At 40.0% G+C, this 17,261-nt stretch overlaps 1 protein-coding gene across 5 annotated transcripts in view; it reads right to left on the reverse strand.

Annotated features, from left to right (window-relative positions):
• Positions 1 to 17,261, reverse strand: part of BIN3 (bridging integrator 3) — a 45,773-nt gene that overhangs the window by 23,442 nt on the left and 5,070 nt on the right. For all 5 annotated transcript variants that reach the window (XM_007476484.3, XM_056813700.1, XM_056813701.1 and 2 more), the window contains exon 2: positions 4,216 to 4,264. In XM_007476484.3, coding sequence (XP_007476546.1) covers positions 4,216 to 4,264 — 49 coding nt within the window. The remainder of the gene's footprint in view (positions 1 to 4,215; positions 4,265 to 17,261) is intronic.

Here is a 17,261-nt window from a genome sequence, read left to right on the forward strand (position 1 = left end):
GACTTTGGAACAAGGCTGGCCCTGCCTAGAACAATCTTAGACTTTTAGTGAGATACTGTTAAGGGTTTTTGCACAATAACAACACAATTTTTAAAAAGGGGGAATAAAAACTTTGAGGGTGAGTGGCATGCTCCAAATTATACGGTAAACTGGTAGCTAGGTTACACTTGGAGTCTAGTGCCTTGCTTCAATTGAGGCCGCCAGGAGGTGGCAGGTGAGCAGTATGACGTTATGTTAGGTTTAAGAGATAAATCTGAGCATTTTAACTCTGCCAGAACAATCCCTAGGAGAGGGTGAGAGTAGAGTGCAGGTGGTTTTCTGAAGAGGAGGCGAAAGAGTGTGTTGAACTCCTAGAGCTGTGACCTTTGGCTTCCACTCTTCTCTTTTGCAATCCCACCAAGTGTGCTGGTGTGTGGGATGTCAAAGAACACCTGGCTTCTCTGGATTGAGATTGCTCGGACTTGTATGGAGCAGGACTCTAAGCTTCCAACTAGGTCGGTTCATCCTAGGATGTACATGATCCTAGGCTTGCATAGGGGCTGGAAGCTGAGAAGGGTGGTCGGGGGAGGGAATTGATACCTACATTGAATACCAAAAAAGGCTGCCCTAAAGCCTATGAAATCCTGGAAGAAACTATGCTATCCCTGGGCCTCTAGTAATCAAATTCTGGGTCATTTCCATGCCTCATCAGCTTAAAAAAGGGTTCTCCAACCACCATGAGGGAAAACTCTCAGAGTTCCTGGGGAATTTCAGGCCTTCAGACAGAGGGCACAAAAAGGCATTTTATTTCCCTATTCTGAGGGAAAGATTGACCAGGAAAGATGAGAATTCATTTGAATGTTTGCTCCCTCTGCCAAAAGGGAGACTGGATCTCAGTCAACAATGCTAGAGTAAACAGGCGTGCATGTACAGTAGGGGGTCTGAAAGGATTAGGTCAGGCTGATAAAGGGAGCTCACAGACTGTTGAGCTAGAGGTCACTGACCACTATTACTTGGCTGCTCCCGGCATTCTCAAGGTTTGGGGCTAGTGCCCATATGAAGTGTGACCTCTTGTCAAAGAGACATTAATCGAAGTACTCTGGCAAGGGTAGGAAGTTGGAGTAGATGGCTGATGAGAGGCCCCTTCCAGCTCTAGGATGCTATGAGAAAGAAGAATGATAAGAGGGCACAAGGAGAACTGGGGCTCATGCTGAAACAAAAAGGCAAGAGTGTTAGAACAGGCTATTGACTTGCTCTCCTCCCAGGAAGGTAGGGTCCAAATAGGGTATTCCCCTGAGCTTGATATTACAGGGTTACATTACAGAATTGGGTAAACACTCAGAAGGAATGCAGAGCAGGCACCATCTATTTTGCATATAAGAACCTTACATGGTGTTTTCTTTTGCCTTGACCATGGAAGGGGAACCCCTTTAACTCATAGACTCAAGTGAGCCCTTCACTTATCTGGGGGAATGGGTGAGTCATGGAAGAAAGAAGCTTTGGACTAAGATTCCTTTTATCTTCCTTTAAATATGAGGGCTCTCCATTCTTTTCTCAGGGGGATACTCTAGCCACTTTGTGAGATTCTTGGGTTTATGGGGGTACCTAATAAAATGATAGAATTTGATGAGGATTTTTCCCCTTAAATTTCAGTTTCAGTTGTTAGCTCTCATAGAGAACATGCCATTCCAGCAAAAGTCCCAGAACTTTTATGAATAACCTGGGTGCAGGAGAACAATGAGGGCAAAGACACAATGCCCTCTTTGTGTCTGATGGTTGTGTGCCTTGAGCCAAAAATCTCCTGAAACTCCCTGAAGATAACATGAGTATTTATTCCCATGACAGCGCCTCTGTGACTTCCAATAACCTAGCCATCCACATCTGCTCCCCTCCCAGAAAGCGTTTAAGCAAGAAAAACAGAGTGCGTCACTGGTGTTCAGGTGGCAGCTGCCAGAGATGCTGAGACAACTGTATAGCCTGGGCCTGTTTGGAGAGTTGGGGTTCACCAACTCTCAGTTGGTGGTGGGGTAGAGGGGTGGTAGAGATGAAAAGTTGGTAAATACCAACCTCCTGTAAAGTTCAGGGGGGTAAGAGAATATGGATATCAAGGAAGTAAACCTAAGATGTTTCTTAATCCAAGCTGATGACTGTTTGGACTCCCTCATTAGGAATCAAAGACTGATCATAATCTCACTAAGCTGAGGTTCCAGCTGCTTGGTATGGCCTTACTTCCTGGAAATTCTTAGGGAGACACCACCTATCTTCTGGTCTCCTTTCTACTTCAGGGAAAGCAAGGCTCTCTATAGCAGTTGATTGTTGAAGATTAAGAGGAAAAATATATCTGTCCCAAATAAAAGCAGGCCCAAGGAAGATTTAAAGACAAAATGAGAGGGAATCAATTCAGGCTGGTGTGGTTCAGGGAGTTTTCTAAGTTCTTTGTACCTTTCCTTCCCCCTAAAATCTTGGTTATCTGGGAAGCCATTTTGCCACTCCACATAATCTGTCAGGCCCAACGGGTCTTTCCATCCAAGATTTCTACAAACAAGTCTGATCTGAGCCATAGCTTTCCAAGGAGCAGCATGCTTCGGAAGGAACAAAGTTCTATTTCAGTAAAGGAGGGAGTAGTTTTGTTTTTTAGTATCAGTGACAGGAATATAAGATCCTTCCCAAAACCACTTCTCTTTCTGATCTGCTCTGGATGAAGCCCTGGAAACCTGAGACCACACCTTCCTGCTTCCTGTAGCCAGCCAGAGCCCATCTGCACACCCAGATTCTTTGAGCTCTGGCTGAAAGTCAACCTGTACAGATGGATGGCCTCATTTAAGTCTTGAGGTCTCCAGCATCCTGACTCTTAACAATAAAGTGGGAAGACTCTTTTTAGGATTTGGGAGTGGTATGTACCCCTGGGCCTCTTCCCCCCACAAGTCCTCCTTTTATAAGTGACCAGGCTTTGGATTTCCTACTGATAGAGCTATTGAAATGTTTGCTCTGAACTTCATGCTGATTGATGAAGATGTTTTGCTTTTGATTTTTCAAGTTACCTCCTCTAAAGAGAGCAGTACCTATTAGGCAAAGAGGGCAGGAAGGGGATGAAAGGACCAGGAAGGGCTTTAGGATGCAATCATACTTGAGAGGCTTGGATTTCCAGAATGACAGAATTTGAGAGTTGGAAGTGCCCTTAGTTGCTTTCTAGTCCAATTCATACCTGAAAGATTCTTCATGGCGTTCAAACTTCCATCTCTCAAGTGAAATTCAAAAGACTTACTCAGATGGGGAAGTCAGAATGGCCCATTTCTTATGGGGCTTCCAAAAATCCTGCTAAGTGCGTATAACCTCTTTCTCTCCAATTCTAGGGGCAAAATGGGAGTGAGAAATCGAGGTCTGAAAATAGCAGTAGGGTTTAACTACTGCTAAAAGTATCTTTACAATCAATCAGAGGCTAAGAGATTGTATAGGACAATCAGGGAACAAACCTCTGGCAGGAGCATAAAGTTTGAAGCTTGCTTCTCTGGAGTTGCCCTATTTCCTAGATGTTAAATTGGTTTAGGGCCTCATCCAAAATAAAGGACACACTTGCATATGTAGCTGGTAGGGGAAATGGAAGGAGGAGAGTCTCACTGGGATAGGAACAGGTGGGGAAAAGCAGGGTCCCAAGTCAAGACAATAGGGAACCATTTTTGTAGACAATCACAACTTCTTAGTTGATACACAGCTTGCTGAGGCTACTGAACAAAAGGAGTGGTAAAGGTCTAAACAGTTGGCTTTCACTTAATACAGAAAATCTCTAGGGGAATACAAACTCTGTATTGGTCTTCCAAACAGGTTGTTGGCATGTTAACTCTTTCTCTAGGAAAATCAATAGAAGCTAGAAGGAAAGTTGTTCAGCGATAATAAAGAATGGTGGTAAATATGCTACTCTGGAAAGATTATATGGTTTTCTGCATCAAATTAGGTTTAGTTCATTAAATTTAACTCTATTTCTGGAGATGGGCTTGTTTAGACCTAGTAATTTTTCCAGGTCCTTTGCAATTCTCCCTATTCATCTGCTCTCAGGAGGTCTGAAAAGGCTGATACAAGGTGCCTGAACCTGAGCCACTCTCAACATCTACAAAAGTGGGAACAGAGTCAAGATTACTTTCCCTTTCCACCCCCAAGATTGCTGAGTCAAAATCAAGGCTTCACTAGAAAGCCATGTGAAGTAGGCCTGGCTCTCTGAGAAGAAATTAAGTTACTCACTGTCTTGGGAACAATCTGCTTCTTGGGCTGCCCGATCTTGAATGGAATCCTGCAAGAGATAATGAGAAAAGTTATAGGAACCAGGGAAGAAAGTACTATTATTGTATGGATGGGAATAAAGTAGAGTGTTGAAATCTAGATAGTTGTTTTTTTAAACCCTTACCTTCCACCTTAGAATCAATACTGTGCATTGGTTCCAAGGCAGAAGAGGGGTAAAGGCTAGGCAATGGGGGTTAAGTGATTTGCCCAGGGTCACACAGCTGGGAAGTGTCTGAGGTCATATTTGAACCTAGGACCTCCCATCTCTAGGCCTGGCTTTCAATCTGCTGAGCCACCCAGCTGCCCCCTATATAGTTCTTTTTTATAGTGAGTAGAGGAGCCCTGGATTTAGGGTCACAGGACCTGGTTCTGAATATAAACTCTACCCATCACTAGCTGTGTGATCTGACCACAAACAAAACACTTACTTCTGGGGACTTCAGTTTCCTTATCCATAAAATGATAGGGTTGAGATGTATTTAAAATCTCTTCTAGCTCTAAATGCTCTAACACTATTTCAGGAGGACAAATAGATTTCTACCTGAAATGCTATTCCCAACTCAGATCCTTGTGCCTATTTACATCTAGGTTTAGTTTCAGAGCAATCATCTTTTAATCAACAGTGTTGTTTTTTTTCAAATCTATATTCTTTTTTTTTTTTAATATATTTTATTTGATCATTTCCAAGCATTATTCGTTAAAGACATAGATCATTTTCTTTTCCTCCCCCCCCCCACCCCCCATAGCCGACGCGTAAGTCCACTGGGCATTAGATGTTTTCTTGATTTGAACCCATTGCTTTGTTGATAGTATTTGCATTAGAGTGTTCATTTAGAGTTTCTCCTCTGTCATGTCCCCTCAACCTCTGTATTCAGGCAGTTGCTTTTTCTCGGTGTTTCCACTCCCATAGTTTATCCTTTGCTTATGAATGGTGTTTTTTTCTCCTGGGTCCCTGCAAGTTGTTCAGGGACATTACACCACCACTAATGGAGAAGTCCATTACGTTCGATGATACCACAGTGTGTTTGTCTCTGTGTACAATGTTCTCCTGGTTCTGCTCCTCTCGCTCTGCATCACTTCCTGGAGGTTGTTCCAGTCTCCATGGAACTTCTCCACTTTATTATTCCTTTTAGCACAATAGTACTCCATCACCAACATATACCACAGTTTGTTCAGCCATTCCCCAATTGATGGGCATCCCCTCATTTTCCAGTTTTGGGCCACCACAAAGAGCGCAGCTATGAATATTTTTGTACAAGTCTTTGTGTCCATTATCTCTTTGGGGTACAGACCCAGCAGTGCTATGGCTGGGTCAAAGGGTAGATATTCTTTTAGCACCCTTTGGGCATAGTTCCAAATTGCCCTCCAGAATGGTTGGATCAGTTCACAGCTCCACCAGCAATGAATTAATGTCCCTATTTTGCCACATCCCCTCCAGCATTCATTACTTTCCTTTGCTGTTATGTTAGCCAATCTGCTAGGTGTGAGGTGATACCTCAGAGTTGTTTTGATCAAATCTATATTCTTGAGAATATTCTACTCTCCCAAAGATCTTTGTTGATAGTCACTGTGATATTAAATGTTAAGGGGATGGAGAAAGGGAACTCTCATTCAGAATTAAACCATTAAGAGTCCCCAGAGCTTTTAGAATTTTCAAAGACAATAGTTTATATTTAAATATTTATCATATTAAAGTACCATTTTATTATTAAAACAAAGAAACAAATCCATATTGATACACTTCTCTGCTAGATGTCTGTGGATCTGAAGTGTTCTTTTTCCTGACTGGATAGAGGTGATAGTTTTCAGGTACACCTAGGGACAGGTTCAGCTCAGTCCCCACTAGAAACTGATAAGTTCCAAATGAAGGTCAAAATGGAATGTAAAATTCAATCTCAAATCTGTCTTCAAATCATGTGCCCAGCACTACAGACAGAAATAAAAGCAAAAGAAAAGACAGTCACTGTTCTCAAGAAGCTTCGGTACTAATGGGAGAAGCTGACACACAACGGATAAAAGGGAGCTGAAAAGCAGAGTAAAAGGGAGGTATTCACTTGGGAGTCTGATTGTGAAGTCTAAAAGGTCACAGGCAGAGCTAGGAGAGGAGTAAAAGATGGATGGTCCTGTGTCCTTCTTCAACAGGATGGTTCTGGGAGGAACTCACCAATGAGAGAAAGGGACTACAGGAGAGGAGAAATGTTCTAGGGACCTGTTTTGAACATACTATGAAATCTGTCCCAAGTTCTCTATCTGAAAACAGAGAATATTCCTACTGAGAAGTGACATGGTGTGGTTGGAAGAACTAATTAGATCATGAGTCACCTTGCCTTTCCAAGGCCTCATGTGTAAAATGGGGGCTCCAATATCTGTCTTGTCTATATCAGAGACGTTGGAACAAACCAGACAGTGCATGAAAGTACTTTGAAAACTGTAAAGTGCTAGATAAATGGAAGGCAATTATTGTTATTCTATACATATTTTACACATATATTTACACAAAGACACAAAGATTGACAAGAGAATCAGTTCAAAAACTTGTTAGGGGGCAGCTGGGTGGCTCAGTAGATTGAGAGCCAGGCCTAGAGGGGGGCAGTCCTAGGTTCAAATCTGGCCTCAGATACTTCCTAACTGTGTGACCCTGCACAAGTCACCCCCATTGCCTAGCCCTTACCACTCTTTTGCCTTGGAACCAATACAAAGTATTAATTCTAAGTTGGAAGGTAAGGGTTTTAAAAACAAAACTTGTGTTATAACATAGACTCAGATTAGGAGGCAAAAGACACTTCCTGGTGTAATTGTTGAAACTGTAGATATGTCTTAACATCAGATAGGATGGGGAGTCACTGGGATCAGCCCTACCAGATGAGCAAATTCATCTCACCCTGAAGGCACGAGACTGAACTAATGACTTCTTAGCACTCTCAGTTCTACTTTGTTTTACTGGGTATATGTACACTTCTTTTAACGAAACCTATTGCTTTGAATGTTGCAAGTTATCTGTTCACTCTGCTCCTACCACCCTTTTCATACTTCTTTTCTCTTGTACCTAGTTCTATTTGGTCCAAACTGACCAACACTGTTTCTAAACTCAAAAGTGTAATTAACTACCGATAATAACCCCAGACGTCGATCCGGTGGAGAGGTTGGGCCAGCCTGAGTCACAGTGGTTAAATTTAATTTCTGGAGGACATCCTGTTTATTGTTAACATAGCCCAGTAATTTGGGAGGGTTAACCCTTTAGGAACTGGCTGGCTCTGGCAGAGTCAAAATTCACGTGGATTCTATAAACAAATAATCCTCAACTATATAATTAATGAGGAAAGATCAGGCTGAGGGATAGAGAAGGGAAGAGAATTAGAACCGTTGCTTCACTTTCTCAAGCCTGCTATATATGAGACCATATCTAGGTGAGAAAAAACCCCAATTCTCAACTACTCTTCCTAAAGGGTAAAGATTAAAGTCCACAAACTGATTTTGGACAGTTGGCAAGTACCTTCAAGGACCCCTCTGTGACAATGGCATTATTATGAGATCAGCCACTTTCCTAAACACATATAGTATAGAACAAAGAACACCAGGCTAGCTAGCAATCAGAATAGACACAGGGGTTCTAGCCCCTAATTCTTGAGACTAATAACTGGTACATCTTTTCATCTTTTAAAAATAATTTCCTCATCCATTTAAAACAAAAAGTGGGGCAGGAATTGAATGAAAAATTTTATAAAACAAAAACATTTTATAAAATTTTGTTATAATCAATATAATTTTAATTTGGGAACTCAGCAAGGGAGTGAGAAAGAAAGAAAAGTTGAACCACCCAATTTCAATATGGTTTTCAAATGGATTTATACTTAAGAGATGTTGAGATCCCAACAAGGAATTGTTAAGTTAGGGATCTAGGTTCTATTTTTTAACTATACTATCATCTATAGTACTGAACCTTAACTTAGAATTGTAATCCTAAAAGTGTTAAGAGTTAAGAAGGACATCTGAAGATCAACTAGTCTAATTGTTTTATTTCAGAAGTGAGAAATTTGAAGCCTAGAAAGGCTAAGTGATTCATTCAAGGCACATCCAGTTTCTTAGACAGGAAAGCAGAGATGATTTGGATTCTGACTTAAAATGTAATTGTTGCTTAAAAAACAACCCATAGGAAGTCACCTAGTCAAATGCTTAACACACAATTTAAAGGGGGGGTTAATGTTACCATAGGTAGAAGACCCTGCTGAAAGCTATCATCAACCTAAAGGGAAATCTCTGTTAGCAGAGTGGGATGACAAAATATCCATCTCTTCTTGCTCACTCCTGAATTTCAGACCTTTATATCATACCTGCATTAACTGCAACAGCCTGATTGTTCTTTTTTTCCTTCCTATTCATCCTGTTCTATTGCTACATACTAAGCATCTTTAAAAAACTACCTGTCATGCTACTTCCCTACTCAGAAAATTCAATGATCCCCCACTGCATGCAGGATGAAGTCATTTAGGTTTTCAATAGTCTGGCTAGGGTTTATAACCTGAAGTTTAATCTCTGGCTACTACATAGAGGTCAAGCAGGTATTAGATTTAAGATAACAATTGAGGCGTTACAGAAAAAGCTCAGGCTCAGGAGTCAAGAGACCTAGGTTTGAGACCTAGCTTTGCTACTTGCCTCACTTTGGAAATCTGTAAAAGTGGGTAGCACTAAATCCCCTGTATGGTCCTGTCCAGCACTGAAATTCTTTGATTCTAATTTCTAGCCTAGTTCTCACTGTTCTTCAGTGAAAATCTTCTATTATAGCCATGCTGACCCAGTTATTCACAGGAACTTCCTACTCTACCAAGAGGCCTTTCCATTCCTTTTCTATCTGCCCCAAATCAATTCTGTACATTTCACAGTCACATCTCTCTCTTATCACTTTGGTGATCCCTCCCTCCTTTTACTCCTAAGAATTGCCTCTACTACTCACTTGGCATTTACCACATGATTTGCTTGGTTTTTGATGTATACCTGTACCTATCCCATCTCCTTAATATGAGACTATAAACATTCCAATGGCAGAAATCAGGTATTATATTTGTTTTTGTTTTCTAGAGTCTCAAATAAGGTTGGGAGCATGTTGAGTAGTCATTAAAAAAAAAAGTTTGTTGAATGAATGAGCTTCTTCATAGGACCTTACATACACCATAAGTAATTCAGTGCTAGTGAATAACTACTGCCCCCAGCTAAGGTCAAAATGATGTGACATCACTGCGTTTGGGGTTTTTATTCAAACAAAAGGGAAAGAGAGGCAACAAATAACTAAGGAAGGATGATGGCTCTCCTGGGATCTAAGGACCAAACACTTAGCTGCTACAAAGGGCAGGGGGCTAGCTTTCAGTTTAAGAAATGAAAGCTGGTGAAATCATCAGAGTAGGACAAAGGAAAACAAATAAAGAGATCCAAGAGAGGAAATAAAAAATAAGGGGAACATTCTCAGTTCATTCAGAAGCTGCCAAACAGAATATATACTGTTACAGGACTGCCTTGAAAATGGGAATACATGCCTTGCTGTAGAGAAATTGGAAGTCTTTTGTTAGAGAAATTGAGATAAAGACTTCACTAGAGTAGTGGTGGTATGTCAAAAGGAAAGAAGAAAGAACATAGACCTTCTTTAATTTCCTTAATCTGTCTCCCTGGTTTCCATGGTATTAAAAGTGAAGTTCTGACTCTGCTTCCCTGTGAGAATGAAGGTTCTTCCCAATGAAAAACAGTTGCTCTGGAAAAAGTGTGGCTGGGGTGACAAAACCTCAGGATTCTGGGGAAGATTGACCATGCTTGACACAGCTAGAACTCAAACCTTGAAGGAATACTCACTCCAGGGAACAGAAAAGCTCATAGTAATTCAAAGGGACATATTTATTCATCCTCACAGCATTCAAGGAAAGCAGAAAAGCCACATGGATTCAATTAAATTTAATTCAACAAATTTTTATTAATTTCTCAACATGTGCAAGCATTGGGGATTGTATTTTTTAAGTTCCTATCTTTAAGAGGTTTACGCCCAATTTAGATTTTCCTCTCCAGGTTACAGAAGACAAAACAGGCTCAGGAAGAAGACAAGGCTTATCATTATCTAGAGAACTCTGCACTGAGAGAACTCAAGAGTTCCAGATGAGTCTGAAGTGAGTGAGAATCCCTACCCTATCTTGTACTCCAGTTTACAAATATGGTTTCCAGAGGGCAGGAGCAGCTACCCAACAGGGAAAAACATTTTTTACAACCATTCCTTACATCCCCACCCCCTTACCTAAAACAAAACAAAAATACCCAACTTCTATGTGTACAAAGAGGGAAAAGGAAAAAAGAGATTCTATTTTCTTTCAAAACAAAGAAAAGTCAACAGGATGTTCTCCAAAGCTACAAATATACTTTTTTCAAACAGTAAATATCTTTATTAGCAGCATGATGCCAGTTGGCTAATTTTGTCTGTCTCAGTAAAACCTTTCCAAAAAAACTGCTCTTGTGTAATGTCTATTTACAAAAACAGCTCTTTTGCATTTTCAACTTGCGGGGTTTCTCAATCTTTCTGCTTGTCCCCACCTCTTTCCTCTTTACTGCAGAGGCAAGAGCAAGAGAGATGCTGAAGACAGTTCAGTTAAAATGTCTCCTTTCTCTTTATCAAATGTATTAACTAAGTTAGTTAAATCCTAACCATCTTCTATTGGCTTCCACTGGCTTTTGTTGCCACTAAGCATGACATGTCTATAAGTTTGGTCTGGGGGTGGGGAGTACCCTAAAATTGTTTTTTGGAGAATTATTTGATTTGGTCTATCTCATCCCATGAACTTTTGCTGTCTTTGACTGGACCAAGTAATTCAATTTAATCCTTAATCAGTAGGGGGTTAGAGCTAAACAAGTAGCATGAGGCAGTCCACAGTGACTGAAGACTGGTCATTCCAGGGGAGTGATTTTTGTTTTTTCACTGTATCAACAGTAGCAGAAAAGTGGATAAGAAATAAGTTAAAAAACTAGGTTTCTGCTATCTAGATAGGACTTTCTACCTCTTCCTCTCCCCATCTCCATCAATCTCCTCCCCCCCCCAAAAAATAGAATTACTCTATCTTTGGACTTACTCTCTAGTTCTGGTTCATAACTTAACTCTACCAGAGATACCTTCCCATTGGTATGTAAATAAGGGGGAAAATCAACTTATTTGGAAGCCTTAGGGTTACTTAAAAGAGTAGACATCTGGAACCAGGGTAAAAGCTATCTATGGGATCCCAGCTTCCCTGTGTAAAAAGTACTTGCTGGCCAGACTGTCAAAGGAACAAGAAAAGTCCAGCCACCTCTTGGGTCAGAAAAGCTTTGACTGGAATTAGACAGTATTATATTCTGTGCCAATGTCCATGGCAACAGTAACTACAGCCCCACCTCAGCTCCCTTCCCCCCAAACAACCACCAGCTTGATCTATGCCCATTGCAAAAGGGAACATTAACAGTATTCACCAAATGGAGGTAGAAAATGCACACCTTTAAAAATAAGGCACATGGTCTTTTGTGACTAGTCTCTTTGTGATTTAATATAAGAATTATTCTGCTCAGCTCTCAGCCTTTCTTCTCTAGGCTGACCAGAGTAGAAATCATTAGGAGAATCAAAATCATTTCCATGATCACAGTTGATATCTACAAAGCACTTCTGGGATTGCAAAGCACCCAATTTGATCCTCACAACAATCCCATCAAGTGAACACTACAGATATTAGTTCCATTTTATAGATGAAGAAACTTGAGACTTTCATGATTACCCAACTTTTTTCACTATATCATGTATATCTTAATCTTTTTTGTGTTCTAATCTCCTTTGGAAATTTGATGAAATCCTTGGACACTTTCTAAAAGCAGTGTTTTTAAAAGCATAAAATCAAACACAGATAATAACAAAGGAAATAAATTATATAGACATATAGCTATCAAAATGTTTAAAGGGGAAAAAAAAGCACCAAGTTAAGGGCTCTTGATCTAATCCAACTTTAGTCCTCACTTTCTCATTCTTCGAGGAGGCTAGAATGAAGGTCCAAATGGCTTAAATGGTGCAGGATATTTTGTTTCAGGGATAACCCTTTTCCCAGAATTCACAATTTCTTGGGCCAACCTAACAGGTTTGAAACAGAATGGGACTACTCTTGCTAAGGCTGTCATGGTGAACCTATGGCACATGTGCCGGAGGGGGGGGCATCAGAGACCTCTTTGTGGGCACACCTGCTGTCACCCCAGCACAGAGTTTACCAGAGTTCATTACTAGAAAGCCAGAGGGTCAGGGGGTTAGGCTGCTCCCCTCCCCCTCTCCATGAGTGCTTGAGGACATTTCTCACATCACCACACATCTAAAAAGTTCACCATCACTGTCCTGGGTAGTCAGGTCAGCTTAATTCACATTATAGCAAGGCATTGTTGTGGAACACATAGGAGAGAGGAGAGATACAAAGATGAGTAACATAGTCCTTACTCTCATGGAGGTCATAGTTTAGTAGGTGGAAAAAAAGTACATATACATATTGGTTCCTGAAAAGAAAGATGTTAAATCAGACTGTGGAACAGTGAGTATAAAGGCCAAGAGGACTCTAAGAAGCTCAGTTTGGTCACAGAGTATGTGAGATGCAGTAGTGTGAAATCAGAATGGAAAGGTAGATTGACATCAGACTATGAAGACTATTCAAAGGGGTGGCTACTAAAATAGACTAAAGCAAGGGGTAATGAGGGCCTGAACTAAACTGGTGCCAGTAGGAAATGCTGGAGAGAGATTGTAGAGAAACAACAGGATTTGGCAACTATGTTAGGAGTGAGGGAGCACTCGGAAATGACTGAGATTTTGAGTCTGTGTAACTCGGAGGATAATAGTGACATGCTGAATGAAACAGAGAAGCTGGAAGAAAGGGCAGATCTGGGGTACAGAGTGGATGGACAATGACAAATTCAGTTTTGGGCAGGCTGAGTATGGGGTATTTATGAAACATTCAGCTAAGGGCATTCAATTCAACAGGAAATTGGAAATAAGAGTTTGGAACTCAAAGAAAAGGTCAGAGGTGAAGCTAGAACTTTCTGAGTCATCTTCATAGAGTGGGCCATTGAAGCCACCAGAATACATGAGTTTGTCAAGACAGACACTATAGAGAAAGAAAATGGCCAATAACAAAACTTCTGCTGCTGGAATTACTAAGTGAAAGAGTGAAGCAGTGAAGAATTAAGGAAGATGAAAAAGGTGGATCCCTACCCCACCACCCCCAGAAAGGTAATTATGTTTGTTTTGTTGTGGTTTTCTTGAGAAAAAAAAAAGGTATTGTCCTGCATTGCAGAAGGATCAAACATGAAGCCTGCAAAACTCCTGAGTATAGCTGAACCAGATCAAAATATATACTTAGGAAATACATAACAAAATAAATAAAAATATAATAAAACACAGATCATTTTATATTCTTAGAATTAAGTAAATATATAGCCCCCCAAGGTTCCTTATGCACACTTTGGTGGCCCCCTCTTCTATATGAATTTGATACCACTAGTATTGTGGACAGAGTCCTTGATTTTAGAATCGGGAAGACCTGAGTTAAATATTGCCTCAGACACACACTAGCTGTGTAACCTTGGGCAAGTCCCTTAACCTCTCTGGACCTCAGTTTCCTCATCTATAAAGGGAAGGGATTTGAATCATGACCTTTTAGGCTCCTTCCAGCCAGCCCTAAATCTATGATCCTATGGTTTTATGGATATGATTACATTCATTCTCATAACTCTGAGATAGAATATGTATGTAAAATTATCTTTTATAGAGAAATTTATTCTAGAAAAAGGGAAACTAAAGTAGAAATAAAACAGTTCATTTGGCAAATCATTAGTTGAGCAAGGGATCAGACCCAATTGGCCTGTTTCCTTCTACATTCTGAAAACTGAAGAAAGAACCATGCAGCTTTCAGACCTGGTACCATGATCTATGCTTATTTCTCCCAGCTAGGTGATGCCCCCAGTAGCCATGGGGGAGTACAGGTAAAAACAAAGGATGGACTTATATTACAGAGCCAGTTCTGGAAGCATGCTTATGACATGTCATAGATACAAAACCATCATCATAAATCTGATCCTGGAAATCACGTTTTGCTCAATAGGGATGATCTGTGGGACCACAAGTCAACTCGGGGCATTAGAAGAATCAAATCTATACCAGCTATGGAAGGCTGCAGATCTTTTCAAGGTGACTGCTCATTTGCATTCTGACCAAGAAAGGTGCTTCAGTGAAACTAGAAGACAGTCATCAAGGATGGTGTTGCCAAGGCTGTGCTTGACCAGTTTCCAAACCCAGAGTACAGGTTTCCATAAACAGCATGGATATAACCTTTTGGTTGCCTGGTTCTTTCCTCTTACAATTATTACATGTTTAAAAAATAAAAAAACAATCCCCTTGCTGCCAATCATTTGTTTAATTGATGTCAAAGGAAACTGTTTATAGTCTAGACTAGGCTTCTAAGGGGTCTGCCTGTTTCCACTCATTCACTGCAATCCCAATCCATTTTACACATACTTCCAGATTACAAATGAATGAAAAGTTATTTATTATGAACTTGTTATGTGCTTAATCAGGTTTGTATCACATCAGTCCCAAACCAAAAAACCATCAATGGTATTCCAACACCTATTGAATGAAGTCCCAAGAATACTCCTGTTTGAGACCCTTGGTAATCTGACTCCAATGTAGTTTTCCAATATTATCTCCCATTACTCCAAATTGTTCTATGCTCAAGGTGGACTGGAAAGGCTCTGTGGTAGAATAGAAATGCTACTGGATTTGAAATCAGGGGAATTAAGTTATATAATTACATGTATGTATATATAATATATATATAATATATATATATATATAAATAATATAATGCTTTAAGGTGTGAAAAGTTCTTTACCAACATTTCTTATCAATAAAGTGAAGCGATAGGAACAAACAATCTCAAATCCTGTACAATTCTACATTTAATTCCTCATTCTTCCTTGATATTCTTTTCATATTCTTGATCTGCTCTCCCAGAAAGTCCTTCCCTCACCTCTCTGCTTACATAAATACTACCTGTCATTTCAAACCAATACACCTCCAATCACTATTAAAATTGGTATTTGGCAACACTTCCTAGTGTGGTCAATGATTTTTTAATATGTATATCCCTTGGCTTCCTAAGGGAAGTTCCCTGAGGCCTATGATTGTCTTATCCCTTTTTGTAGCACAAACACTACCTTGCCCATAGGGGAGTAGGTGCTCAAAGCTCATCTGTTCAACAAAAATATAACATGCTTAGGTGTTGTTTGATTGTTTGAAGTTGACTGATTAGAGAAACTGGCTGGAGAAGTGTCATGGTACAATGGGAAGTACTAGGTTTGGATGCAGGGGGTATCTTCTATTTATAGGATAATACATTTAGATCTGGAAGGGTTACCAGAAACCAACTAGTCTGAACTTCCCATTTACAGATGAAGAATGGAAGCCCAGAGAAGGGAGCTAAGTGTTATAGGGGAGGGAGTGCTCAGTCTGGAATCAATTAATAAACATTAAGGGCTTACAAATATGCCAAGTACCATGCTAAGTAGGTGGCGTTACAAAGAAAGCAATAGCTAGCTCCTTCCACCAAGGAGGTCAAACAATCAGGAAGACTTGAATTTGAATTTAGCCTCAGACACTAGTTTGTGACACAGGGCAAGTCACTTGACTGCTGTTTGCCTTGATTTCCTCAATTGTAAAATGAGGATAACAACTGTACTGGCCTTGCATGGTTGTTGTGAGGATCAAATGAGATAATATTTGTAAAATGCATAGCACGTTTGGCACACAGTAGGTATTTAAATAAAACATTTATTGATTGACTATTGATTAACAGTAGAATTAAAATACTTCCTTTCCCCTCTTTACCCCAGGAACATAACCTAAGAAATGTCCTTTCACTTCTGATTATAAATTAATGAGGCAGAAAAGACCATATTATGTTGGGATCCATAGGTGGGGAGGCCCCAAAAGCCAGAGAAATTGTTACAAAGTTTCTGGAGATGTGCAGGACAAAGCTTCCCTACTTAAACTTCCCAAATAGGCAACACTATTCATAATTTATTAACATTTATTGTGTAGCAGCTGGGTCCATGCCACTGCAGAAGGTAGATTCAGAGTAGTCTTATGAAAGGACTTCAGATTATCTAGCCCATTTTATCTCTCATAAATCACTGTAGAATCAATGCATGGAACCAAAGAATATAAAAGTTGGGAGGGAGCTCAGAATTCACTTAATCCAATCCATACCTGAACAAGAGCTGTCTCTATAACTATAGGGGTAGAAATGCAAAAGCAAAACATATGACATCACTTATCACATGTATATATGGGTATGTGATTTGGGGTTTAGGCCTTAAAAAAATCTCTCTATAGCAAAAATGAATAATATAGAAATAAGTATCAAGTGACAACATTTATACAACCCATTGGGATTGCTTGTTGGCTCTGGGAGGGGGAGGGAAAGAAAATGAATCATGGAAACATAGAAAAATAATAAAAAATAAATAAAGTGAAAAACAAAAACAAAACTCTATAACATTCCCAGTAGGCTATCCAACCTCCGCTTAGAAAAATCACTGCTTTCTGAGAGAATCCACATTGAGGTGAAATTCATCTCTCCAACTCCAATCCACTGATTCTACTTCTATTCTCTGGTGCCAAATAAAACAAGTCTAACATTCTCCACAAGACAGACTTCCAACACATAAAGACCACTATCACATTCCCTCTATAGCTTCTCCAGGTTAACTATCTCCAATTTATCTAATTTATATGGTACAGTCCTGAGTCTTCAATGTTCTAGTCACTCTTTTCTGGAAGCTCTCTAGATCATCAATGCCCTTTCTAAAATGCAGTACTCAGAACCCAATATGATAATTTAGATGTGTTCTGAGAATCAAGAAAACAGTAGGATAACTTTTCTTGTCCTGGATCCCATGCTTCAGTTAACTTGGCCTAAGATCAC

This window comes from Monodelphis domestica, chromosome 1 (assembly GCF_027887165.1).
Source record: "Monodelphis domestica isolate mMonDom1 chromosome 1, mMonDom1.pri, whole genome shotgun sequence".
Lineage (NCBI taxonomy): Eukaryota > Metazoa > Chordata > Mammalia > Didelphimorphia > Didelphidae > Monodelphis > Monodelphis domestica.